At 41.4% G+C, this 27,243-nt stretch overlaps 1 protein-coding gene across 1 annotated transcript; it reads left to right on the top strand.

Moving 5' to 3' along the window:
• The first annotated feature begins 7,106 nt into the window (after window positions 1-7,106).
• On the top strand, window positions 7,107-25,445 carry LOC141132981 (gastrokine-2-like). Its single transcript, XM_073622023.1, has 6 exons — window positions 7,107-7,252; window positions 9,334-9,387; window positions 17,854-17,991; window positions 21,555-21,662; window positions 22,333-22,471; window positions 25,106-25,445. The coding sequence occupies exons 1-6, from the start codon at window positions 7,241-7,243 to the stop codon at window positions 25,204-25,206; spliced, it is 552 nt and encodes a 183-aa protein (XP_073478124.1). The 5' UTR covers window positions 7,107-7,240; the 3' UTR covers window positions 25,207-25,445.
• Window positions 25,446-27,243: the final 1,798 nt, after the last annotated feature.

The raw sequence follows: 27,243 nt of genomic DNA, 5'->3' as shown, positions 1-27,243 counted from the left end.
GTTTTCATCCAGGATATCCCTGTACTTGGCCGCATTCATCTTTCCCTTGATTGCAACCAGTTGTCCTGTCCCTGCAACTGAAAAACACCCCCACAGCATGATGCTGCCACCACCACGCTTCACTGTTGGGACTGTATTGGACAGGTGATGAGCAGTGCCTGGTTTTCTCCACACATAACGCTTAGAATTAAGGCCAAAAAGTTCTAGCTTGGTCTCATCAGACCAAAGAATCTTATTTCTCACCATCTTGGAGTCCTTCAGGTGTTTTTTAGCAAACTCCATGCGGGCTTTCATGTGTCTTGCACTGAGGAGAGGCTTCCGTCGGGCCACTCTGCCATAAAGCCCCGACTGGTGAAGGGCTGCAGTGATGGTTGACTTTCTACAACTTTCTCCCATCTCCCGACTGCATCTCTGGAGCTCAGCCACAGTGATCTTTGGGTTCTTCTTTACCTCTCTAACCAAGGCTCTTCTCCCCTGATAGCTCAGTTTGGCCAGATGGTCAGCTCTAGGAAGGATTCTGGTCGTCCCAAACGTCTTCCATTAAAGGATTATGGATGCCACTGTGCTCTTAGGAGCCTTAAGTGCAGCAGATATTTTTTGTAACCTTGGCCAGATCATCTGTGCCTTGCCATAATTCTATCTCTGAGCACTTCAGGCAGTTCCTTTGACCTCATGATTCTCATTTGCTCTGACATGCACTGTGAGCTGTAAGGTCTTATATAAACAGGTGTGTGGCTTTCCTAATCAAGTATAATCAAACGCAGCTGGACTCAAATGAAGGTGTAGAACCATCTCAAGGATGATCAGAAGAAATGGACAGCACCTGAGTTAAATATATGAGTGTCACAGCAAAGGGTCTGAATACTTAGGACCATGTGATATTACAGTTTTTCTTTTTTAATAAATCTGCAAAAATGTCAACAATTCTGTGTTTTTCTGTCAATATGGGGTGCTGTGTGTACATTAATGAGGAAAAAAAATGAACTTAAATGATTTTAGCAAAAGGCTGCAATATAACAAAGAGTGAAAAATTTAAGGGGGTCTGAATACTTTCCCTCCCCACTGTATATTCCTAAATAACTTTTCGTAATGTATGATAAAGAAAATGGTGAATTAGCCTCCAATATGCACCCTTGAAGAGAAGGAGGGGAAGAAGAAAGCTGCATTAGAAGTCAAAAGAAAGAGCTGAATTGGCACATCGTTTGCAGCATTCTAAAAGGTAGTGGATCATATGTGCCCTTGAGAAGGAGGAGTGCATGCCTTTGTCTGCCAATTTGTCTCATTAGGTTGCCGCTACCATTGAGCTTTTTGATACATAGTCATGTGTTTCCTCATACATGTGGTACCCAATTAGTTAGTACTTTTATCATGGCTGATACACAGTAGGCAGAGGATGAAGACCACAACAGTGCTATTGACAGCAAATACATATATTTTGGGAGTAATTGGGGATACAGGGATGGGGGACGTTTCAGAGAATGTGGGATTGTGGTTGTGAAGTGTTTTTGTGTGCTCTGGTTTGACATATCATTAAACTTTTAACCTCCCTGGCGGTATGATTATTTCGGATTTTAGGTGCTGAAAGCGGTAAAATTATTTTGCATGGAAATTTGGCGTTTTATATTGTAGACCTGTAATTCTTAACAATAACACACTTAAATCTGTCCAAACAAGAGTCTAGTAGATATCCCGGGTATGATGAAGTTTGAAACACAAAAACATAAATTATAATATAATAAATAAATATAAATAATAATAAAAAAAATAATATAATAATAATAAAATAAATTTCCCCATGATTCACTATCGCTCAATTCTGCAAATGTTCTAATTTACTATCGCTGTTTTCTAGCTGGTCTAAAGTCACTTTTGATGTAAAGGGACACTTTTTGGTTGCTATGGACAATCTCCAGTTTCCAGGCAGAAAGAACAGTATATATCATATAAAACTGCATGCAGGGCATGGGCCAAAGCACTGGGGACAAAAGGGAAGTGAAATGATTTCATACAGTACTGTAATCTGTAAGATTACAGTACTGTATGTGTTATGAGTTGTAAATTTTTTTGAATTTGCCGCCAAGGCTCCGCCCCCGTGCGTTGCGCCGCTCGCAGGGAATGGAGCCTGGCACGGAGAGGCTTCGGAGGGGACAGAGCCCACGGACACTGCGGGGGACATCGCAGGATCCTGGGGACAAGGTAAGTAACACCGCACCAGGATCCTGAGATGTAATCCTGAGTGTGGCTCGGGGTTACCGCTAATGGGACTGAAATTTAACCCCGAGCCACACTCGGGATTACCGTCAGGGAGGCTATGACAATGCAGCGTGGTACTGCGAAAATTAAGCATACAAACTGTTGTGACAGTTTGTACAATTGAACTTTCCTATATCTTTTAGATCTGTTGTGGCTCCAATGTTCCAATTTCCAATGTTCCATTCAGGCCTATTACCACTAGGTGTGCTGCAGTGGTGTTTAGGTCAAGCAATAATAATATAACAGTAATAAATCAATTGCACATGCAAAATATGTAATGCCAGAATACTCTGTCACTGACGCTGTCAATGTAATACCTGTAACTGTAATACCTCAATTTTGACCACTTGCCAACCAGGCCAATGACGGCTACAGCGCGGTCGGCTAATTCTGGGAGAGCATACAATGACGTCCTTCCAGAATCACGTTTCCCGTGTGCCCCCTGGGGTGTGCACACAGAAGTGTCCGTGCTCGCCGGGTTCACCCGACCAGGCACATCACGGATCGTTGTAAAGGGCCAAAGATGGAGCGATCACGTGTCAACAAACTGGCGCATGTCCGGTTCAGCTCTCTCCTCTCCTCGCATGCTGTATATACCGATCGGTACAGTGTGCAGGGAGAGGAGGGAGACTGCAGCAGCACTTACCCCTGCCTCATCCATGCCTCAATCTAGCACATATGTGCCTTATTCATGCCTCATTCATGCCCATATGTGCCTCATTTATGCCTTATCTGTGCCTCTTTCATGCCCATAGGTGCCTCATTCATGCCTCATCTGTGCCTTATTCATGCCCATATGTGCCTCATTCATGCCCATATGTGCCTCATTTATGCCTCATCTGTGCCTCATTCTAGCCCATCTGTGCCTCATTCATGCCCATATGTGTCTCATTCATGCCTCATTTGTGCCTCATTCATGCCCACATGTGCCTCATTCATGCCCATATGTACCTCATTCATGCCTCATCTGTGCCTCATTCATGCCCATATGTCCCTCAACTATGCCCATCTGGGCCTCATCCATGCCTTATTCATGCCCATCTGTGCCACATCCATGCTAAATCCATGCCTCATCCATGCCACATGAGTGCTCATCCGTGCCTCATCTGTGCCACACCAATGCCTCATCCGTGCCACATCTGGCCTCATCCGTGGTCATTCGTGCCACATCCATGCCTCATCCGTGCTCATCCGTGCCAAATCAGTGCTCATCCGTGCCACATCAGTGCTCATCCATGCCACATCAGTGCTCATTTATGCCACATTAGTGCCACTACAGTGCTTATCACTGCCCTACAGTGCCTCACAAAAGTGTAATAGGTAGTCAGGAAATTTGATTTGTAATTTATGTCCCTAGAATGCCTGGAGGTGTTCCCTGAATGTTGGGCCTCTGTATGTGGCAAGGCTGTGTAAAAGTCTCACACATGTGGTATCGATATATTCAGGAGGAGTAGCAGAATGTGTTTTGGCATGTAGTTGTACGTATGCCTATACAGTGTGTGAGAAATAACTTGGTAAAAAAAATCTTCATTTTGCAAAGAATTGTGGGAAACAATTTCAACTTCAAAAAACTCACCATGCCTCTTACTAAACACCTTGGAATGTCTACTTTCCAAAAAAGGGGTCATTTGGGGGGTATTTGTACTTTCCTGGCTTGTTAGTATCTCAAGATAGGCCGTCAGTACATCAGGTGTGATCAATTTTCAATGATTGCCACCATAGCTTGTAGACTCTATAACTTTCACAAAGACCAAATAATATACTGTATTTATTGGCATATAACACTCACTTTTACACTATGAAAATCAGGCGCAAATAGCGTGTGCGTGTTATACGCCAATACTTCAATTTTAGCTGCCTCAGAGGGGACAGGGAGCCGGGCAGGACGAGCGCCATCAGATTACATTCAGTGAGAATCTCCTGTTTACTTGGCGGCCTCTGTAATAGGAAGTCCCGTCTCCTGGGCCGCCATTGGATCACTGTTCTGTCTATCATAGGAGATTCTCACTGTATGTAATCTGTCGGCGCTCGTCCCGCCCCCTCCCTGTCCCCTCTAGGCTGCAGATGGGCATCGATCAGGCTGCACTGATGGCAATGGTGAGGCTGCTGCATTGAAGGCAATGGTGAGGCTGCTGCATTGATGGCAATGGTGAGGCTGCTGCATTGATGGCAATGGCGAGGCTGATGCATTGATGGCAATAGTGAGGCTGATGCATTGATAGCACTTGTGAGGCTGCAGATGGGCATTGATCAGGCTGCATCGATGGCAATGGTGAGGCTGCAATGGGCACTGACCCATATTTTGCTTCAAAATTCCTTAATTAAAATTTTGTTTTTTTTCCATGAAACTTCCCTCTTAAAATGAATGTGCGTGTTATACTCCTGTGCGTGTTATATGCTGATAAATACGGTATATAGTGCATATAACACACACTTTTTTCACCTTTACACCGATATTTATTTTTTTACTAATGGGGGGGCGGGGATAGGTGGTCCGCCCCAGGTGCCACACATTAGGGGTGTGTCATGCCGGCTGCCCTGCCTCTCCTAGCCCTGGGACAGCCCGCCAGCATATTCTAAAGATAAAAAAAATCACTGCCAGTCCCTTTACATAGATCCTTTGTAGACTGTGTAGGTGTCATAGTAAACCAAAGCCCGCAAATACCTCATTCTCACTGTTCTTTCCGGCCGCTCTCCTCCTTCCGCTCCTCCTCCTCCTCCGAGTGTAGCTTTAGATTGGAGGAGGAGAGTGGTTATGTGAAACCTCAGAGGAGAGCGGTCACGTGAAATATCAAAGGAGAGCGGTCTTGTGACCAGCCGGGAAGAATGGAGCTAAGGGACTGCCACTGATTTTTTTTAAACTTTAGAGTTTGCTGGCAGTGCTGTCCCAGGAGACTGGAGGTCTCCTGGGAGTGCAGGGGGGGCTGTGCAATGTGCGGGCGTCTGCATAGTGTAATTGCAGGGGTCTGTGTAATGTAAAGGGGAGGTCTATGTAATGTAATTGCAGGGGTCTGTGTAATGTAAAGGGGGTGTCTGTGTAATGTAAAATGGGGTCTGTGTAATGTAAAGAGGGGTCTGTGTAATGTGCAGGGGGGCTTTGGAATGTAAAGGGTCTGTGTAAAGTTTTTCCCTGAAACTTCCCTCTTAAAATTAGGTGTGTGTTATACGCCTGTGCGATAAATATAGTACTTATTTGGGTTATTTTTATCACAGATATGTAGCAGTATAACTTTAGGTCAAAATGTATAAAGAAAAATTATTAATTTGCTAAATTTTATAACCAAAACGAAGAAAAATGAATTTTTGTACAAAATGTTCGGTCTTTTTTCATTTATAGTGCAAAAGATTAAAAAAAAAACTGTGGTGATTAAATACCACCAAAAGACAGTTCTATTTGTGTGAAAAAAGGACAAAAATGGGTACAGTGTTGCATGATTGCATGAACATACAATTGTCATTCAAAATGTGAGAGTGTGGAAAGCTGAAAATTGGCCTGGTTAGGAAGGGGGTTTAAATGCCCAGTGGGCAAGTGGTTAAAAGAATTTCCTGTGTCACCCTCATACTAACATTAAAAATTGTACCCCCGGGCAGAAAGTAAAAAAAATTGCATTGGTACATGCTCTCCATGGGAGTGCCCAACTTCCCATACCCGTTGTTGATAATTCTTTAAAAGGGCCAGAACTGATTTTCAAGATTTGACCTCTTATAGACTTCAAAGGGGATTCAGAGTTACATTTGCACTTAAGCCCCAGCTTCACGATGGGTTCGACAAACGCCCGTGAGCTGAATCAAGGCACATTGGCTTATCCTTAGTCAAGAATTTGAAACATACAACTTGGCCTAAATTATTTAGCAGTCTGGAGAGCTTGTCTAATATGTACTATTCAGACAGCCCCACATTATTGGCTCAGTAATTGGACTTTTATGAGCTGTCATACAGGCAATCTGTACCTGCCCCAACCAGACCTCGTCACAAGCACAGTGGTAGGAGGAATCAGGAGTGTATATACAAACCAGAGAGCTCCATAGCAAAATTTTAATGGGGCACTCCACCACTTGGCACAACCCTTTTCAGTAAAACCATGTGATGACCATGTTAGTGCTGGCATTGTGGTCACATGGCTCAGTTGGTAGATACATCTAATTACAAAATGCTAAGCCAGTGAAGAATTAATTTTTTTTTTTTATTAAGGTTATTCATGCCCATGTCAGCAGCAACCCTGGCATGGTGATCAATGGCTTTGTCAGGAAAAAAAATTCAAGTAATTGCTAGGGTTACTGTTAGGCTTAGGATAACCATTAGAGCTAAGTTAGGGCTTAGCGTTAAGGTTAGCGATTAGTGTTAAAGTTAGGGCTAGTGTTAAGCTAGAATTAGGAATAGAATTAGGGTTAGCTCTACGGTTTAGGTTACCATTAGGGCTAGAATTAAGGGCAGAGTTAGGGTTAGTGCTAATGTTAGCCATGGTTACAGTTAGTCTTGTTTATTTTTTAGGTTTGAGGCCCATTTTAACACAGTTTGTCTAAATCAAACCAGTGTATTTTACCGGATTAAAGAAATGAAATAATCAATACTATAATCTATGATTTATGGGATTATTGTTCTAAAGTATGATTCACCTCTTTATTTTATGGGTTAGTAATTCAAGTCCTCTTGCTCCATAAATCATTTTCTCCTTTTTAATTGTATACTAATTTTCCATGTCACATTTACACCCCATTTTTATTTGTTTTTGTATTTTGTAGTTATCAGAATAGCTATGAAGGCAAAGGGTCAGGAGAGTGGAATATTAAACCAATCCTATTTAACAAACATGTATCACCCACCCATAGGGTTTACTCTGGTGTATCACTGATAACGTCAGCTGGAATTCTGTGACTTATCTCAGGCTATTGTGTATTGGTTTTGGCTAGAACATATAAATTGGCAGAGCAGTACCACACAATACAGAACCCTCAAAATTCCCAGCATATTAAAAGCACAGTGACAATGGGGACAATGGTAAGTTTCTAATATGCATATATATTTATTTCTTTTTACATGTTTTACATTCCATAAGTCACCCAAGTAACCAAACTGTTAACCAATAAACAGGTTTATGTAACATTTTAATATTACTTTGCTTCGTAGGAGTCATCCAAAATATTGTGAGATGCTGGAAGGTTGAAACAAAATTCTTTACAGGCTCATGTAGATTGTCTTTTTTTGCACTGGAACTGCTTTTCTATCCTATACTAATCAATCTAAATTCCAAAAGTAGCTCAAATCAACTCCTTGAGCAATTCAATACCAAATTGAAGCCACCTATACTTGCATACACGACCTGCAAATCTCCTAAAGCAGGGCTATATGCACCTGCAAACTCTCTTGCTGGCACTGGCATCTTTGCCCAATCTTTTTCTGGGTTTGGGATCCATGCCAGGATGATGTAACTTCTGCGCATGTGCAGGAGATCATTCATCCCCGCAGATGGCGAATTAGTGCTTTGAAATGCACACATTTTTATGGCTGTCCATGTCCCCAGTAGGTAGTTTCACTCTTTGTATTAGTCCTGGGGACCACTGTCACCCAGACAGAAGTTGATGGTAAATCCAAAATTCTACATTTGTCATCAGATGAAGTAGAGAGGTACATTTTCTACTGGGGATTGTTGTTTGTATAACAACCATGCAAAAGATTTCCTCTCATTTACTGTGGCATCTCTGGGACAGGAACTGAAGGTAAATCCCCTAAATAGACACAGAAAAAAAAATAGATTTATCTAAAACTAAAAAAGTTTTGGCTATGCATACCCTTTGATAAATAATTCAAGTCAACACCATTGAGCTTTAAAATGGCTGCAGTATAAGGTGGAGCCAGGAACTGTTAGGGTGAGCTTACCACTGGATATTTTTGTTTTTAAAATTCTATTTCTTATTAAAAGTGCCCGGAAATCAACTTAGAAGAACGAAAAGTATAATGCCTACATAGAATTTGTCACATTGTTCTGAATGGCAAAGTGGCAAGACTATCTTAGGCAGGCTCAGACAACCTATAGTTATTTCAAACTCTCTTTCAGTGCAAGACTACATTTACGATATGTGCCACTCCAATCAACTAGTCAACAGCTAATGCTCCTCAGGAAATAGAGCCACAGCAGATTTACCAGATTTAGAAAGCTTATAAATAGGATTGCAGCATCATGTCACATGACATTGCTAAGCAGCCTGTTTTTTTTTATGCTCCAGTGTGTGTTGGTAAGGCTGGAGTAGATTAGGGGAGAAACGAGTGATCAAAAAGGCCATTTTTGCATGCGAGGTTTTAAGGTCATTCAGAAAAAGGTACATTGGCATAAAGATTTGCATACCAGGGCAAACAGCTGAACACGTGTAGAAGGTGAATTCCAAGATGCTAATTAAAGTATGTCAGTAGTTAGATTCTGCCTCTTAAGTCAGTTTAAAGCAGATGCAAACCCTGACATTATGGCATTTAGTTTATCTAACCTTTTTTTAATCTTTTTTTTTACACCTCAGTGCTTTGCACCCATTCCCCATCTATATGAATGCTTTCAGCGATAGTCACTTGCCATTTCTCAGAGTGGTTTCTGGATGGTGACAAAAGTGTATTATGTTTGCGTAATGTGTGACAATGCATGAGTGCAATTGAGAGACAGCGACAGAAAGTTGTCACCCTATAACAGGCACTACACAAAGACTTTCGTAGTAGGATTTCCAGATTTGATTTTCATGAAAGCTGTTGTTTTAAAATATTGAAATTTGCTTATTTAACTACATTAATGTGTTAAAGTAATTGGGTTTACATAAACACTAAGATTCCATTTTTATCTGAAGTGTACAATAATAAGAAATCAATGAACTTAAGTGTGTATATATCTAATGAACCAGTTGATTAATTTAGCAACTGCACTTCCAACTGGCAGAAAATGATAACATCACACATAAACTATGCTCATTCTTTACTTGGCCCAGATAATCTTAGATCTGGCTTAAATTATCTATTTAATTAACTGCAGATATACATGCATGAATATTCATTTTTACAGATTTTTTGTTCAATTGTTTCTTTAATTGCTTATTCCATAGCTCCTGCTTCTTGGATTTCTGGCAGTCTTCATAAATCCACTGCAGGGAGATGAGGTAAGAAAATGTAAACATCCTTCCCCTCTAAAAAGGGGACTGTGCAAATTGACTTACGCAGAAAGCATTGTGTATGCAATGATATGGCAATTGCCATGGGAAAATAATTATCATTTCATTACACAGATACAGCTTCAAAGATTTTTAAAATAAAAATATATACTTTTATTTTTTGTTTTATTTTATTGAAGTTAATCAATATTTTATCTATTTGTCATTTCAAATACCCTTTACCAGTTCTAACTTTTTAATTCCAATAATGTTTTGTAATATAGGAAAAATAATACATCCTTGTGCCCTTTTTTGTTTTTTTTTATTTGTTTTTTTTTTTAAATACAAACTTTGTAAAATTAGTGGCAATAGTCTCCCACCTATACTGACAGCTGGAGCTGCTTGCACATACCTGAAAGTACCCGGTTTACACTGGTGGGACATACGCTCCGACTTTGGGAGCACATGTCGCATGATGTGTACAAATGAATGGATCCCTATGAGAGCTGTCTTAACTGGTCCGGCACAAGTTGGTCCAACTTTAGAAAAGGTTCCTGCACTACTTTGGTCCGACTTTGGTCCGTTTTCAGCCCATTCAATATCATTCAGGTCGGACCAAGTCGGATCCTCATCCTAACCATCTGACTTGTGACATACGACATTGTGATTACAGCAGCAGGAAAAGGTATTTATGTCACACTGGGATTGTTTGGATTGGTCAAAAGACAAGTCAGACTATCTCAAAGTCGGAGCAAAATTGTATCCTGTTCATTCAAGTCGGGTGGAAGTAGGACCGATGTAGGACCAATGTCACAGGGCAAAGTGGGATGACAGTCGTGCAACAGTCATGTCGCACCAGTGTGAACCTGGCCTCAAAGTTTTCTTATAATTCAGCCCTGACTGCTCCAGAGAAACTCTATCCAATGATGTCAGAGCTTCAAGACAACAACACTTTTATTAAAACTATGCATTAGCAGCCAATATTGCATACAAGTGACCAATGCTCCCTGTAAAGCCTTTAGCTCTAGAGCCCCTTACCCATAGCTGTAATGAAGCATTTGTTATCAGGCAGCCCTGACAAGTCTGTCTCTCTGGACCTGTCAGGACCTCATGATCACAAAACTAGCTGGCAGTTAGTAGGATCTGACACTCCCAGAAGTGGCGTGTTCCAACTAAATTAGGTTTATAATTATAAAATTCTGGCTTTGTTAAAAAAAACAAAAAACAAAAGAAAGGATTTGAGTTCAAATGTTAAAATTGGTGAAAGAGTCATGCTCATTTTGATATGTAGTGTCAAATATTTCACATGCTGCTCCAGGGAAGACCAGGCCCCACACTCCACAACCACATCTCAGGTGCTAGCTTGGCTCATTTCCACCAAAGCAATTGGTTGTACCAGCAATTCTTTTAGAAACTGCTGTTCCTATTGAAACATGTCAGAACAGAACTTGTTTCTGCTGGCTATTTTAATAAAGAAAGAATGTTATTTTTGTAGCGCTACCCCCGGAAGAGCCGCTGATAGATTTGGGCCCTCTGCTCTTTCCTTGGCCCAAAACAGAGCCCCACCCTTGCTGACACCACCAGCATACATTTGCAGTCACACAAGTAGGATACACACCAGCTGAGCTGTGATAAAATAACCAGGTTGTATTGGTAGATATAGAACAGCTAGAGGTCAACTGTTAAACACAGTGACTCAACACAAAAATTATGCAATAAAGTCAAACACCATTTAAAGCGTGGCATCCAATGTCATGCAGGACCAAGAGCATAAACAACAGCCCTCTGACTGGGAAATCGCTCCTCAAGTGAGGCATATATGGATAGCAAGGGAACAATCTGGCTAGCTCACTTGTAGGCCTTCAGTGAGGAGAGTCGAGGTTTAAGCCTGAAAGTCTATTAGACCTCCTGCACACCAGTATTACTAAAAGAAAAGACTTTGTGGGTTTGTGAAAACAGTCTGAAGATTGATACTTCTGCCAGTTTAGTTGGGGCCCTTACATTGGAGTGCAATGTAAAGTGCTGGCCTTTAGGATGTGAAACAAATGGGTCAATTCCTGTTAAGATGCAAAATTATTGGCACAGGTCACTTTAGGAGATGAAGTTGGGCAGCAGAAGCACTGTCTTTCAGTGGCCTGAGCCAGAATAGATGCAGCTATAGAAAAAGATAGTTGGCTCTGTTCAGCAACCTGAGGCCAATGGCCACAATAGCAAAAAAAAAAACAGAAACATGTAGCATTAAAGAACAATGGTATATTTATCTCTGATAAAGGTCAATGTTATGGTAAGTTTATAACCTAGACAGGCCTGGCTGGCAACAAGAACTAACTGTAACTTGTAGCAATGAGGCGCGGGTCAGTGACCCTCTCACCCAGTCCTTCTGCAGCAAACCAGAGAAACAACCATGACTAAGCTCCAGGGGCGGAGAAAAATGCATTGGAGGGTGTGGCCTGGTTGAAGCCTTAGCTGAGGCTGTAATTTTTTATTTTATTTATTTCAGGTACTTATATAGCATCGTCAATTTATGCAGCGCTTTATATATACATTGTACATTCACATCAGTCCCTACCCTCAAGGAGCTTACAACCTAAGGTCCCTAACACACATTCATACATATACTAGGGCCAATTTAGACAGGATCCGATTAACCTACCAGCATGTCTTTAGAGTGTGGGAGGAAACTGGAGTACCCAGAGGAAACCCACACAGGCACAGGGAGAACATGCAAACTCCAGGCAGATGATGTTGTGGTCGGAATTTGAACCAGTGACCCTTTTTGTGCTAGGTGAAAGTGCTGACCACTACATCACTGTGCTGTCCCATACACCTGTCATACACCTACCCATAGGGTTTTGCAGAGATGTGTGGCTTATAGGAACTTTTTTCTCTTCTATTTGATATCTGGAGCTGGGGCAAGCATCCATCTTGCCTGCAACTCCTAGCGGTTTGTTATGGAAGAGGACCTGGTGGAGCCTTGGGCAGCACCTGTAATTTTGGTTTTGGGTCACAATTCAGGGAAGTGTCAGCTATCTCACAAGGGGGGTCCCCTTTAACTGAGGATGGTGGCTGGGACACACAAATACTCCTGCAATTGAAGGGTCAAGTTCAAGAGTGATCCTCACAACTCAGCGTTTGGCTCAACAGTCTCCTTCTCAGCTTCTCCAGCTATACTGTACCTCGGCTAAACCCAACCAGGTTTGGAATGGCATGGCTCAGCACAGTCATACACACACACCTTCCCACAGCAATGTCTCTCTCCAACTTCCCTGTGTCTTCCCAGGCTTTTCCTTTTATATTCTCTCGCCCCTTGGTAATTGCTTATGGGCTCTGTAGTTTGACTTCAGCTTTACAGTGTGAAAAGTATGTTCAAATTTGATTGTTTGTGATATAGTGGACTACTGTTGATGTCCACATTTTCGTTTTTTAACTTACTGTATGAATCTTTAAGTGATGAATATTTGGCCTTCAGAGGAAATCGCCTTTAAAAGTGTTACTTTTCCATTAAAGGATAGTGATAGGGTCATCTTGTAAGTAAAAATATACTCCGTGAGATGATCCAGCATAGAGGAATAACATATATACACCCACACACATATATAAATTGTATACTGTATATGTGCAGCTTTTCAATGTATCATGACTATAAACCAGGTCCTTGGAATGATGGTTTAAAGCGATATTAACCTGCAAAAAAATCTTCTCCCTGCAAATTAATGTCATAATGTGCTAGTATGCATCGCATACCAGCACATTATTATAGATTTACCTGAAAACAAAGCCCTCCAGCAGCGCGCTGTCATTGCTGACAGGGCTTCCATCTTCACCCTGTCTTCTTTCCAAGTTCGGGGGCAACTGCAGTTGATTGGCTGAGCCAAAGTAACTCCTGTGCATGCGTGCTGGAGTCACAGCTGTTACACTGCTCTCTATGGATGACATGCTGTCCATTGAGAGCCCAGTGTGCATGCAGCGGTGACATCACCGTTGCTGCTAAAGTAAAAATCTCCTAAACTGTGCGCCCTTGGGAGATAATTACTGTACCTGTAGGTATAAAAAGAAAAAGAGCCTTTACTACCACTAAAATAGAGAAGGTTGTGCCAAGCAAGGTTCTTATAGTCCAAAGAAAGCTTATTAGTTGCAAAAATCCTTAGAAATTCCAATCCATTTCAGAGGTTTAAAGGGCCCAATTCATCGGAGCTGAAAACTTTTGAACCGAGGGAGACTTGCGTACAGATTTTCCTCACTCTAAAAGTTGTAAACTCTTTAAGAAGGGGCCCTTTGGACCCCTGAAACATGTTGATGTTTCTAAAGAACTTTGAAGGAGATTTATTAAAACTTGTGCACATTTGGTGCAGCTGTTCATAGTAACCAATCACCTTCTAAAGTCAGTTGTTCAATTAAAGTGATTGTAAACCTTTGTTTTTTTGTTTTTTGTTTAAATAACAAACATATCATACTTACCTCCACTGTGCAATTCATTTTGCACAGTGTAACCCTGAACCTGGCCTTCTGGGGTCCCCCGGCGACGCTCATGGCTCCTCCTCGCATCGGTAAACCCCCTGGAAGAAGCGCTCTCCCTGGAGGTTACCTTGCGGGCGCACTCCCGAGTCCAGCATTTGCGTGCATTGACACATAATGCCGGAATCGGCCCCGCCTCCCTGGGTCATTGGATTTGATTGACAGCAGTGGGAGCCAATGGCTGTGCTGCTATCAATCTATCCAATCAAGAGCTGAGTACCCCAGTCAGAGAGGTAGAGCGAGTCTCCGCCGAGGGAACGAACAGGCTCAGGTGAGTAAAGCGGGGGCGGGGGGGGGGGTTGGGGGCTGGTGGCTGGTCAGTGTCAGAAGTTTTTTCATCTTAATGCATAGGATGCATTAAGATGAAAAAACACGAGGATTTACAACCCCTTTAAGTTTTGACAATAAAACCTAGACGCTGATTGGTGTCTATCCACAGCTGCACCAGATTCAATGTGCACCAGTTTTAGTAAATCCTTCCCTTTATGTCTGTTAAACTTTCTTTGAACTATTTACATTTTGTGGCTTTCTCTTTTCTTTTTCACAAGTATCAAAATATTGGGCTGGCCTTTAATATCGAAAGAGGTACCCGACAGGGTTGCCCATTATCTCCCTTATTATTTGCCCTTATACTCGAACCCATGGCCCAATACATCAGAACAAACCAAACTATAACTGGCATTGAAGTAGGAGGTATTACACACAAATTATGTATATTTGCAGACGATATATTACTTTTTCTATCATCACCACAGGTCTCTGGTCCTAACTTAATACCAGCTCTTGATGGGTTTGCAGCCCTATCCGGCCTTATGATTAATCCTAAGAAATGCCTAGTGCTTAATATTTCACTCACAAACATGGAATTGATCCCGGCTAGGGTTGCACTCCCATTCACATGGGCAGAAAAATCAATCCCATATCTTGGAATTCATTTAACAGCATCTCATTCTGACTTATTCTCAACCAATTATCCTCCTGTATTAAGACAGATCACAAATCTAATAAAACAATGGTCACAACTTCCTTTATCCTGGATAGGGAAGATTAATGCAATCAAAATGACTATTCTACCCAAATTGCTTTATCTATTCAGAGTCCTCCCTATTCCAATTCCTTCCTATTTTTTGAGAATAGTACAAAAAAGAGCAACTTCGTTTATATGGGGCTCTTCTAAACCACGTATACCTATACACACACTACATCTTCCCAAAAATAAAGGAGGCCTGGGATACCCTAATTTTACTAACTACTACAGAGCAGCACATTTGGCCAGTCTGTCCAAATACCATGCAAAACAGGAAATCCCATTATGGGTATTTATAGAGGCTTCAGAAAATGACCCTCTATTAATATCAAATTTATTATGGCTTGATCCTAAAGACCGCTTTAAAATTCATAATCCCATAACTAAACACTTCTTATCTCTCTGGGATAAACTAAAAACCAAATATCAGTTACAATCTCCACACAATCCTCTCCTTTCTTTTATCAGAAATCCGGCCTTTTATCCGGCATGGATCTACCCAAATTCTTTTAAAGCTTGGACAACATCAGGCATTCAGACACTAAATGACTTCATAGCATCTAAATCATTCCTTTCATTCCCATCGCTTAGAGAAAAATATGATCTACCAAACTCTGAGATATTTAGATATCTCCAAATCAAAAATTTCTATACACCATTCCTAAAGGGGGATACACCATTATCCCAATTATCCATTTTTGAATCAATCTGTACAAAAGATCCATTTGCTAAAGGTACAATTTCATCACTTTATAATCAATTATATGGAGTAGCAAATCTTAATAGACCCTCTTACGTTCAGAGGTGGGAGGAGGACCTGGGACGAACTTTAGAAGACACGGACTGGTCTAACATATGGCTCACATCTAAGTCATCTTCACCCAACATCTTAGCACTGGAGACAAATTATAAAGTCCTAATTCGCTGGTACCTTGTACCCGCTAGAGTGGCAAAATATTCACCTAATACCTCAGCTCTTTGTTTTCGAGGATGCCCAGAAATAGGCACATATTTACACATATGGTGGACATGCCTAGTAATCCAAACCTTCTGGAAGGAAGTCTTCGTGATTGCATCTAAAATATTTAAAAAAATAATACAACCAGATCCATATTTAACTTTACTTAATCTAAAACCGGAATGGTTAACACTCTCTCAATTCAAACTTATGATCCAACTAATAACGGCTGCAAAACAAACAGTGGCCAAGGCATGGAAATCTCCTACATTGGTACTAGCAGAAACAATTCACAGAATGAATAATACAATGTCCCATGCTAAGATGGTAGCCATCGATCAAAATCAAATTCCAAAATTTGAAAAACTTTGGCATCCTTGGATAAAACAACAGTTCCTGTCAAACTTCAATGACTCTGTCCTTTTGCCATGGTAACAGATTAAATGACTTACAGAGACACCCATTCTAAGGCTTCAAAGAGAACTAAAAAGAATAATAAACTGACGAGCGGGACAACCTTGTGGACCATACCTCTACCTTTCAACCCTTTTTCTTCTTTCTCTTTCCTTTTCTCCACCTTACGATTAAAGCTCATTATCAGAATTTATTTGACCTATATACACTCTACTTGTAAACAATATGTATAGTAGGTATAAATCATTTAAATACCTACAAAAGTAACTAAGGAAATTATATATATCTTTAATTTAGGTTTACGTGAACCCAATGTTTAATATTTGAAATTTCATGATATTTACCTATATAAACCCTACTGTAAAACAATGAGCTTACTTTATGTATCTTTATAACATTGTATACTCAATAAACTTCTTTTGACAAGGAAAATATTGGGCTGGGGTTTTTTTTATGACCTCCATTTCAAAAGTACAAACCTTTTTTCAAATGATGCAGCTGTTCCTTTCACAATCTCCCCATGCAAAGTGTGCTGTTTTTGTCTGTGAAACTGAGAATTGTTTAGTGGCATTGCATGATTCTTATATACACAACCATCATGTACAGGTACATGCACCACTTTGATAAACCACATTGAAGTTGTCTATAGCATACTACACCAAGTCAGTATTAGGCCTCACGCACATGCTTATGCCTATGAGAATAATAAGCAGCATGTTTTCTGCCAGAAAAAAACCCTTCAATGTTACAATATGTTACGTGTTTATGTGTGTATAGTGTTTGAGCGTAAATGCATTCTACCTGCTAGAATATTAATTTATTCTGGCCATTGGAATGCATTTACGTGCATGCGCACACATCTAGATGCGTTTTTTCTGCTCAAAAGTTCCTCTTAGAACATGTCCTTGGTGGGTTTTTTTTTGCTTGTAAACACTCCTCTTCAAATACTCCTGTAAACATCTATGTGTGCATGGCCATATAAGCCAACATAGAGGTGCTTTTTCTGGATTTAAAAAAAACGTTGAACGCCTGTTTAAGTGGCATTTTTAAAGTGGAAGTAAACTCCCATGTATGATTTTTACCTATAGGCAAGCCTATAATAAGGCTTACCCATAGGTACTGTAAATATCTCTTAAACGTGCACTGTTTAGGAGATATTTACTTTAGATGCAGCTGGTGACGTCACTGGAGCATGCGCTCTGAAGGAACAACATACCTGTGCCTTCCCTCAGAGCCGTACCGCAAACAGCGACGTCATCGCCGGCTCAGCCAATCAGATAGCCGAAGCCTGCAAACCCGGAGAGAAGACTGGGTGGAGATGGAAGCGCCATCAGCGGTGACAGAGTGCTGCTGGAGGGCTTTGTTTTCAGGTAAGTCTGACATAATGTCCTAGTATGTTATGCATACTAGCACATTATGACTTAAACTACCCGGGCCTATTTTTTTTTTTTTTGGATGCGGTTTACTGTGTGCATGAGGCCTCAACAGCAGACATTGACGTACTTTAAATTGTACATCTGTTCAAACTTACATTATATTGTTTTACAACTATGTCTTACAGTCATTCCAATTTGTGAACAATGGATACAACGGAGAGACGGTCTACCATACTGTTAACATTAACCAGCAATACAAGATCGCTGTGTTTAATGTCTATTCTGGACGACAGACATCCAACGCTGTCTTTGATTACAAACAGGTATGAGGCCAAATATTGTTCAGTAACATTTACAGCGTGAATATAGTTTCTAAGTAATATTTAGCTGGGAACATTTTCTCATAAAGACAGTAGTCTGCCATTAGGACATATTAGGTCTTGGTAGCAGAGTTTTTAGGGCGTATTACTCTATAAATACAATAGCAGTCAGATCCATTTGATGTCAGAGCAAGCAAAGCTGACTTGTCTCATACAGGTCATATTCAAGTGAATATCCATGCTCTGTCTGCTATTGGTAAATGCAAGTCAGTGCAAAGTGAAAAGAAGCATTGGGGGTTATTTACGAAAGGCAAATCCACTTTGCACTGAAAGTGCACTTGGAAGTGCTGTCGCTCTAAATCTGAGGGGTAGATCTGAAATGAGTGGAAGCTCTGCTGATTTTATCATCCAATCATGTGCAAGCTAAAATGCTGTCTTTTATTTTCCTTGCATGTCCCCCTCGGATCTACAGCGACTGCACTTCCAAGTGCACTGACAGTGCAAAGTGGATTTTCCTTTAGTAAATAACCCCCATTGTTTTGCATTCAGTGCAGTGACATTAAAAACAAATTATTTAAAAAAAAAAAGGAATGTTGCAAGTTTAAAGCACACTTCCTTATCAAAAAGAAACCCCATCACAATCATAAAACATGATTGTGATAGCACAAAAAATATGTATTTTAAATGTTTATTTGCAGTGTTTTTTCTTTCGATAAACAATTTATTAAATACCCGCAATGTGCCTTTGAGCTTGCTAGAAAATTTGACAACTTCGGGAAGCGTCAATTTTCCTTGCACATTCCCTTCTTCTGGGAGTGTCTAATTACTCTGTGTGCTGGCCCAGCTACTTCACTCCTCCCTTCACCTCCCTACATAACCTTTTATGTAGCTGCCAGGGGAGGAGCAAAGGAGAACACTATAGAGTGACACTTGAGTGACATCTCTAAGTCTGCTGGGGCTTCTGACATCACTTACAAGATGCTTTAATAGTTACAAGAATTCATAGAATTCAGTTGAAAATCAGTAACCTCTTAAATTAATTACAAAAATTAAAGCCACAAAAGCAAGATTTCATCCAGTTATGTATTAATGAAAAACTATTAAATATATTCTAAAATACTAATAGTGCATACGTATTTGAAGAGGTCTTTAGAGTCAGCTTTCTGTAATTACTGTATCTGCACAAGAGCACATACTGACAGAACACTGAACCAATAAGACAGCCATTCTCAACCAGGGTTCCTCCAGAGGTTGTTAGAGGTTCCTTGACCTGTGGCTGATTCACCCCCCACTTGATGGTCCCAGGGCCAAATCCTCTTGGCATAGCCAGCTGCATGACACCAATGATCTTTTTAGCTGTCTGTAAGAATGGCATTCTGACCAACACTGTAAGTGGGGCATTCATGCCGCTGGCCACCAATGTACGGGGCATTTTTCTCACTGACTGCCAATGATTTGTTTCTAGCAGGGGTTCCCCAACACTTGAAAATTATTTTAAGGGTTCCTCTAGGGTGAAAAGGTTGAAAAAGACTGCAATAAGCTCTATTGCTTTGCACAGTGTTGTCTGAACATACTTACAGAAGGTAAGAGTAGAGGGGTGGCCTATTCAGTGTGGTACTTATTCTTCATTGCCCAGGTAGCAAGTGGGGGCAGATTGGTGACTGAGTTATATTTACTTAAATGCAGTGGAGGAAAATTAAGGCACTAACCTGGTTGTTTTGTCTGGCAGGGATGCTAAGATAACAAGACTGGCTAAAAAGAATTAAAAATCCTTTGGCTGATTAAAGGATAAAGTTCACTTTTGGAACATGTGATATGTTCCACCTGTTTTTAGGGTGGAACATGTAATATGTTCCAGGATCTGCAGCCTTTTCTCTCTGATTTCACCTCTCTGTGACAGTGGGTGAGGGATGTTCTTCCCACACCCGCTGTCACAATTTGAAAATAGCGTGGCCATGTGGGGCTCCAGCCACAACGCCCTGTCCTTCATTCACAGTTTCCTGTGAATGAATGCCTACAAGTACCCCCATCCATTGTGGAAGACAGCTTGTAGTTCTCAATGAACTACTGAGGTGCTGATGAGCGCTCTCATAGTCCATTGATCTTCCTTCTCTCAGGTAAACTGCCTGCCTTTACAGTGTTTGGATAGACAGCTATCCTGAGAGTCTGCAGGAGCCTGAGATTGCACCCGCTCTGCAGGCTCCTTAGAAAAAATAAATAAATAAATTCACTTTTTTTTTTTAACCTGCAAAAAAATGTGCATTTATTTATTTTTTTCAAAAGGTGAACTTATCCTCTAAACAGTTCACGTGTACCTATTATATGTCTTTAACTACAGTGCATTGCCATTTTAATAATTTTATTAATATATTATTTAACCACTTGCTGACCAGCCATCATCATTATACTGCGGCAGGTCGTCAGGATCCTGCGAATCGGCGTGGGTGTACGTCAGCACCTTTAAGGGCGATATCGGGCGCGCACACGGGTGATAGCGGGCGCGCGCGCCCACTGCACATCGGGGGACCCGATGTGCGTGCCCAGCGGTCACGATGACCAGAATGGGGATGTGTGTGTGTAAACACACAAATCCACGTTCTGACAGGAAAGGAGAGACAGATCGTCTGTTCCTAGTAATTAGGGACAGCGATTTATCTCCTCCCCCCCCAGTGAGTCACATCCCCATACAGTTAGAAACACACATGAGGGAACACATTTAACCCCTTAATCGCCCCCTAGTGTTAACCCCTTCCCTGCCAGTGACATTTATACAGTAATCAGTGCATTTTTATAGCAGACTTCTGCATTTAAGTGCATTTAGACATATAGATATGTTTTCTGTACTGACTAAATGTAAGAAAACCCACACTAATGCCCTGTACACACGAGCGGAAATTCCGGCAGCAAAAGTCCAATGAGAGCTTTTGGTCGGAAAATGCGACTGTGTGTATGCTCCATCTGACTTTTGCTGGTGGAATTCCAGCCAGCCAAAGATTGAGAGCAGGTTCTCTATTTTTCGGTCGTAAAAAGTTCCTACCCGAAAATGCGTTCGTCTGTATGCAATTCGGACGTGCAAAAAAAATGCATGCTCGGAAACAATTCGACGCATGCTCGGAACCATTGAACTTTATTTTCTTGGCTCGTTGTAGTGTCGTATGGCACTGCGTTCTTGATGGTCGAAAGTTTCGAGAACTTTTGTGTGACCGTGTGTATGCAACCCAAGCTTGAGCAGAATTCTGTCAGAAAAAAACATCCAAGATTTTGCCGATGGAATTTCCACTCATGTATACGGTGCATTAGATACAAAATGTTAGCTGCAATTGCTGACTTCTCCTTCTCAATATTCTACTTCTCTGTTGAAGCTTTGGCTTCAATAATTGAATGCATTGGCCCAGAAAAAGGCTTTCATCTCCTGCATGCTTGTTTCATGTTTGTGATATACAAGTGTATAGCAATTTAGTATAAGGTGAGCAATGTCAGACCACATATTTCTTTTATGACTGGTGCACTTTATTTGGATGCAACATTGGCAATGTAATAATCACATTTGTTTCACCTTCCCCCAGAACATAGTGGCTTACCACATGCCATACAGAGGTATCTGTGTGCTCGCACACATGGATATTGACACTTTCCCTGGACTGGGCATCTTTGAGGATATGATGCATAAGAGGGTAAGTGAGTGGGAAATAGTGAACCATACTCCAATGAATGATATGGATGGGATAGAAGGAACCATCTGTGCAATGAAAATATCTGTATTATCCATTACTATATAGTTCTTTCAATCTAATTGCTAGTGTTGAGTAAGTCAATCAGCAGATATCACTATTCACTCTCTATTATATTCCATGGGGTTACATTCACTGAGGCCCACAATTTTTGTCTCATTCATAATATATGAACCACACTATGGAGCCTGCAGTGCCCCGTGGAGTTCTCTATGAATAATGCAGCAGAGAGCTCTGCAATTGGAAGAGAGATGGTCATGTGATTTGGACCCATTTACATGTACACTAAGTGCATTTAAATGTGTGCTATTAGTTTTTTGTTTAGCACTGGTATGACTGTTGCTTTGTTAGTCAGTGTCTTAGTCTTCCAGTGATCCAGCTCTGGGACTCATTTCACAGGACAGATTAGTCACAGAACTGCCAGAAATAAAGTTAAACTGCTAAACCTGTTCATTTTTACCTGCTTCGCTCAACATGATTTTGATTCAAATGAGACAAAATTGTTCACAATTCTTAATAGACCTACAGCCACTGCTTGATCACACCAGCTTTTTAGGTTTTGTGTAATCAAATAAGAAAATAGAATTGAAATATGTTCCCTTTTCCATTGCAGGAGCAAAAGAAAGAGCTGGAAGAACTTAAAAAGCAATACTTTATCACCAACCAACAAATATATGACCTTGCCCAGTTTGGTGCTGCTGTTCAGGGACTGTGCTGGGGAGTCCCAACCTACTTGGCTCGTGAGTTCTCACGTAAGTAGCCTATCCTTCCAGACTTATCTACTAATTATTTTATTCCATAGATCACTGGAAATAAGTAACATGTAATCACCCTAAATTGAGGGGACATCTCACCTTTAAAAGCTGACACCATATATGATATTCAATTCCCTCCTACTCTTTTCTAGTAACAGCTGTAATATTTTAGGTTGCCCTTCACTTTCTGTCCTGGTAACAGTGGTTACAAGGGGAAAATTCCTAAAAAGTGACACAGACACAGAAGTTGTAACCATTTCCCTCCCCATCCAAAATGTAAAAAGGGTTTCATTTTTTAGAGGAGAAAGTAAATGTTTCTTGTGTGTGTGGAATATGTGGAAGCTCTAACTTTTTAGAAATGCTTGTGCTATTCATTTTTTGAGTTGTATATGTATAGGAATGCCTGTACAGGGAAAAAAAAACATTGCTTACTCTTTTAGCCTAGGTTCACATTGGTACGATTTGGCATGCAATTTGACATGTCAAATCGCTTGCCAAATCGGCGGCTATTGCCGGCAATGGCACCATCTGAATCGTTGTGGCGCCGACTTTGCGGCGCCGCACCGATTTCCAAAAGTAGTTCTTGTACTGTGAGGGCGATTTGTATAGACATCTGTGCAGGAACCCACACAGATGTCTGTCAAATCGCCCCCAAAGCCAGACTGCATTGCCGGGTTGAAATCGTGCGCGTTCGCAGCAATGTGAACCTAGGCTTAGAAGTTGTACATGAACTGGGAGCTGCAGACCTATCTTACAATTTGCATCCCCTGTTGGATATAAATATATATATATATATATATATATATATATATATATATATATATATATATTGTATATACAGCCCTCAAAAATTCCACTCACCCGCTTGCATTTTGCGAGTTGAATTTGGGGGCTGGCGCCGGCAGCCTGGGTTGAATGGGAGTCCTTCTCCCAGCGATCGCGGAGAGGAAGAGAGAGGAGAGCCGCCCGACTGAACAGAGTGCGGGGAACACAGCGATAACAGCTCTCATTTCAATTGCTGTGTTCCCCGCCACTCACTGTCACATACAGCCCCTCCTCCTGGTCCCGGAACTTTGAATGACAGATCACCCATCCAATCCCGCGACTGGTGATCTGTCTATCAAAGTTCCCTGGCCAGGGGGACAGGGCTTTATGTGACGGCGAGCGGCGGAGAACACAGCAATTGAATTGAAAGCTGTTATCGCTGTGTTCTCCGTGCTCTGATCATCTGGACAGCAATCCTGATCCTCTCCTCTCTTCCCCTGCACAGGCAGGCTGCATGGTGGGTGCAGGCTGCATGGTGGACACAGGCTGCATGGTGGACACAGGCTGCATTGATGGACACAGGCTGCATGGTGGACACAGGCTGCATTGGTGGGCACAGGTTGCATTGGTGGGCACAAGCTGCATTGGTGAACGCAGGCTGCATGGTGGGCACAGGCTGCATTGGTGGGCACAGGCTGCATGGTGGGCACAGGCTGCATTGTTAGACACAGGCAGCATTGTTGGGCACAGGCTGCATTAGTGAGCACGGGCAGGCTGCATTGGTGGGCACAGGCAGGCTGCATTGATGTACACAGGTGAGGCTGCATTGTTGGGCACAGGTGAAGCATCACTGATGGATACAGGTGAAGCAGCATTGATGGACGCAGGTAGGCTGCATTGTTGGGCACGGATAAAGTTGTTGTTAATATTTATTTTTATAACTTAATTCTGCATAAAACATTTGTGTCATTTCATGAGATAACTTATGAGGGCGTGTTTAGGGGCGGAATTAGGAGTGGGGTTGGGTGGGGCAACTGGCGCAAGCAACCCTTGAGGCCTGGCTAGCAGCTCAGGACTTGAAATTTTGAGCCCTGGTATGTATATATATCTATATATATATCTATATATATATATAGATATATATATATATATATATATATACACTCACCGGCAATTTCATTAGGTACACCTTGCTAGTATCGGGTTGGATCCCCTTTTGTTTTCAGAATTGCCAAAATTCTTTGTGGCATAGATTCAACAAGGTGTTAAAAACATTCCTCAGAGATTTTGGTCCCTATTGACATGATAACATCACTCAGTTGCTGCAAATTTGTCAGCTGCACATCCATAATGTGAATCTCCTGTTCCACCACATCCCAAAGGGGCTCTATTGGATTGAGATCTGGTGACTGTGGAGACCATTAGAGTCCAGTGAACTCATTGTCATATTCAAGAAACCAGTGGTGATATGATTTGACCTTTGTGACATGGTGCATTATCCTGCTGGAAGGAGCCATCAGAAGATGGGTACACTGTAGTCATAAAGGGATGGACATGGTCAGCAATAATACTCAGGTAGGCCGCCGTGTTTAAACAATGCTCAATTGGCACTCCCACTGGGTAATCCCAGTAGATCAGAAGTTTTTGAAATACTCAGACCAGCCCACCTGACACCAACAACCACGCCTTTTTAAATTCACTTAAATTCCCTATCCTCCTGGGTTACTGCAGGAACATGGAGATTGTTGCTGGGCTCACCGTACATCAACTGGGCACTAGGCTCCCGCCTAAGGATGATCTGGCTCTGACGTATGCGAATGAACAGGTTCTCTTATTGATTTTAATGACTGTGTATTTCTTTTACAGCTCCACCCCAGAAACATGGAGTAGGTATTGGAGCTCAAGGATGTGCTGGAATCCATTTCCTCTTTATCCATGTTGGGTTATGTGCAGGGTTCCACCTCTAGAACCTCCACCTTCTAAGCTGTTCAGCATCTGCCATCATTCTACTGCTGTTCACACTCATTACCTCACAATGTAGTGATGACATTTCACATCCTGCATTTCATGAGCTTCCTTGAAACTTAATAAACATCATTTTACTACAGCCAGAGACATCGAAATTCTCTGCTGGTTGATTAAATACCCAGAAATAGAGAAATAGAGAAGCTATATTTACACATCAATAAAATGTATTTACAACCAATGGAATGTGTTTATGGTATTCTCATGGCAATACACCTTCTCTTTATTTTTAAGAGCAAGTGTTCTTTGGAAAGTGTGGGCATAAGCTAAAAAAGCATCCTGAATTAAACAAAAAGTTCAGTAATAAATACATGTAAGGTGGTGAGCTATTTACTAGTGTGCTGTTTGCTTTTTTTGTGGTATATCAGAGGGAGAAAAGAATAGCACAACATTTGGGCCTTTATCTAGAAATAAAGCCTGTCTCCAGTAACATCCTCTTCCTTTGGCGTTCTGACACTAACATAACCCTGCCAATGCATTGCTGAGAAACTTGCCCTCAGATGAGGGTTAATGATGTACATTGTATAAATGTACTGGAGATTTTATCTTAAATACATTTCATACATACCAGTAGGCGATGTGCAATGTAATGTACCTCTATGAGGAGTGACCTCTTGCACAATTCCTGCCGGAGCCATGTGAGGCCATGACTCCTGATCTGCATGTTGTATTTGTTCCAGTCTGTGCTTCAGAAAATTCCTGAAAAACTACATTTGCTATTGATATTGGAATTCTATTCAATTATAATACATACTCTAAACTGCACACTTTTAGCACGTCAGAGGGTTTTTATCTGGCGAACAAGCTTCTTGATTTGTAAGCTTAAAAAAAATGGCAATCAAATAATCTACTCTTCTGTTGTCCAAAAAATCAACTACAATGCAACAAAATGCCAGCAGATGGCAATACATCACATCATTTTGTCTTTGTACACTGCAGTATACTTTTTTAACGCAGGAATTTTTCACAATTTTTCTTTGTAATTTCTGTTTTATTACATAGTTACATATAGTTACATAGTAGGTGAGGTTGAAAAAAGACACACGTCCATCAAGTCCAACCTATGTGTGTGATTATGTGTCAGTATTACCTTACATATCCCTGTATGTTGCGGTCATTCAGGTGATTATCTAATAGTTTCTTGAATGTATCAATGCTCCCCGCTGAGACCACCGCCTGTGGAAGGGAATTCCACATCCTTACCGCTCTTACAGTAAAGAACCCTCTACGTAGTTTAAGGTTAAACCTCTTTTCTTCTAATTGTAATGAGTGGCCCCGAGTCTTATTAAACTCTCTTCTGCGAAAAAGTTTTATCCCTATTGTGGGGTCACCAGTACAGTATTTGTAAATTGAAATCATATCCCCTCTCAAGCGTCTCTTCTCCAGAGAGAATAAGTTCAACGCTCGCAACCTTTCCTCATAACTAAGATCCTCCAGACCCTTTATTAGCTTTGTTGCCCTTCTTTGTACTCGCTCCATTTCCAGTACATCCTTCCTGAGGACTGGTACCTAGAACTGGACAGCATACTCCAGGTGCGGCCGGACCAGAGTCTTGTAGAGCGGGAGAATTATCGTTTTATCTCTGGAGTTGATCCCCCTTTTAATACATGCCAATATTCTGTTTGCCTTATTAGCAGCAGCTTGGCATTGCATGCCATTGCTGAGCCTATCATCTACTAGGACTAGGGATGAGCTTCGTGTTCGAGTCGAACCCATGTTCGACTCGAACATCGGCTGTTCGATCGTTCGCCGAATTGCGAACGTTATGGGCCGTTCGCGCTAAATTCGTGTGGCGCGTCACGGCCCATAATTCACTGCGGCATCGCAGTGCATTGCTGGCTGATGATTGGCCAAGCATGCACTATGACCCGCATGCTTGGCCAATCACAGCGCCGTCAGTAGAGAGAGCTGTAATTGGCCAAAGCCAGGGTGGCTTTGGCCAATTATGGCTCAGGGGATTTAGTACACACCCCACACTA

This window comes from Aquarana catesbeiana, linkage group LG03 (assembly GCF_042186555.1).
Source record: "Aquarana catesbeiana isolate 2022-GZ linkage group LG03, ASM4218655v1, whole genome shotgun sequence".
In the NCBI taxonomy this organism is placed as follows: Eukaryota; Metazoa; Chordata; class Amphibia; order Anura; family Ranidae; genus Aquarana; species Aquarana catesbeiana.
This window is presented reverse-complemented; position numbering and strand designations above follow the sequence as displayed.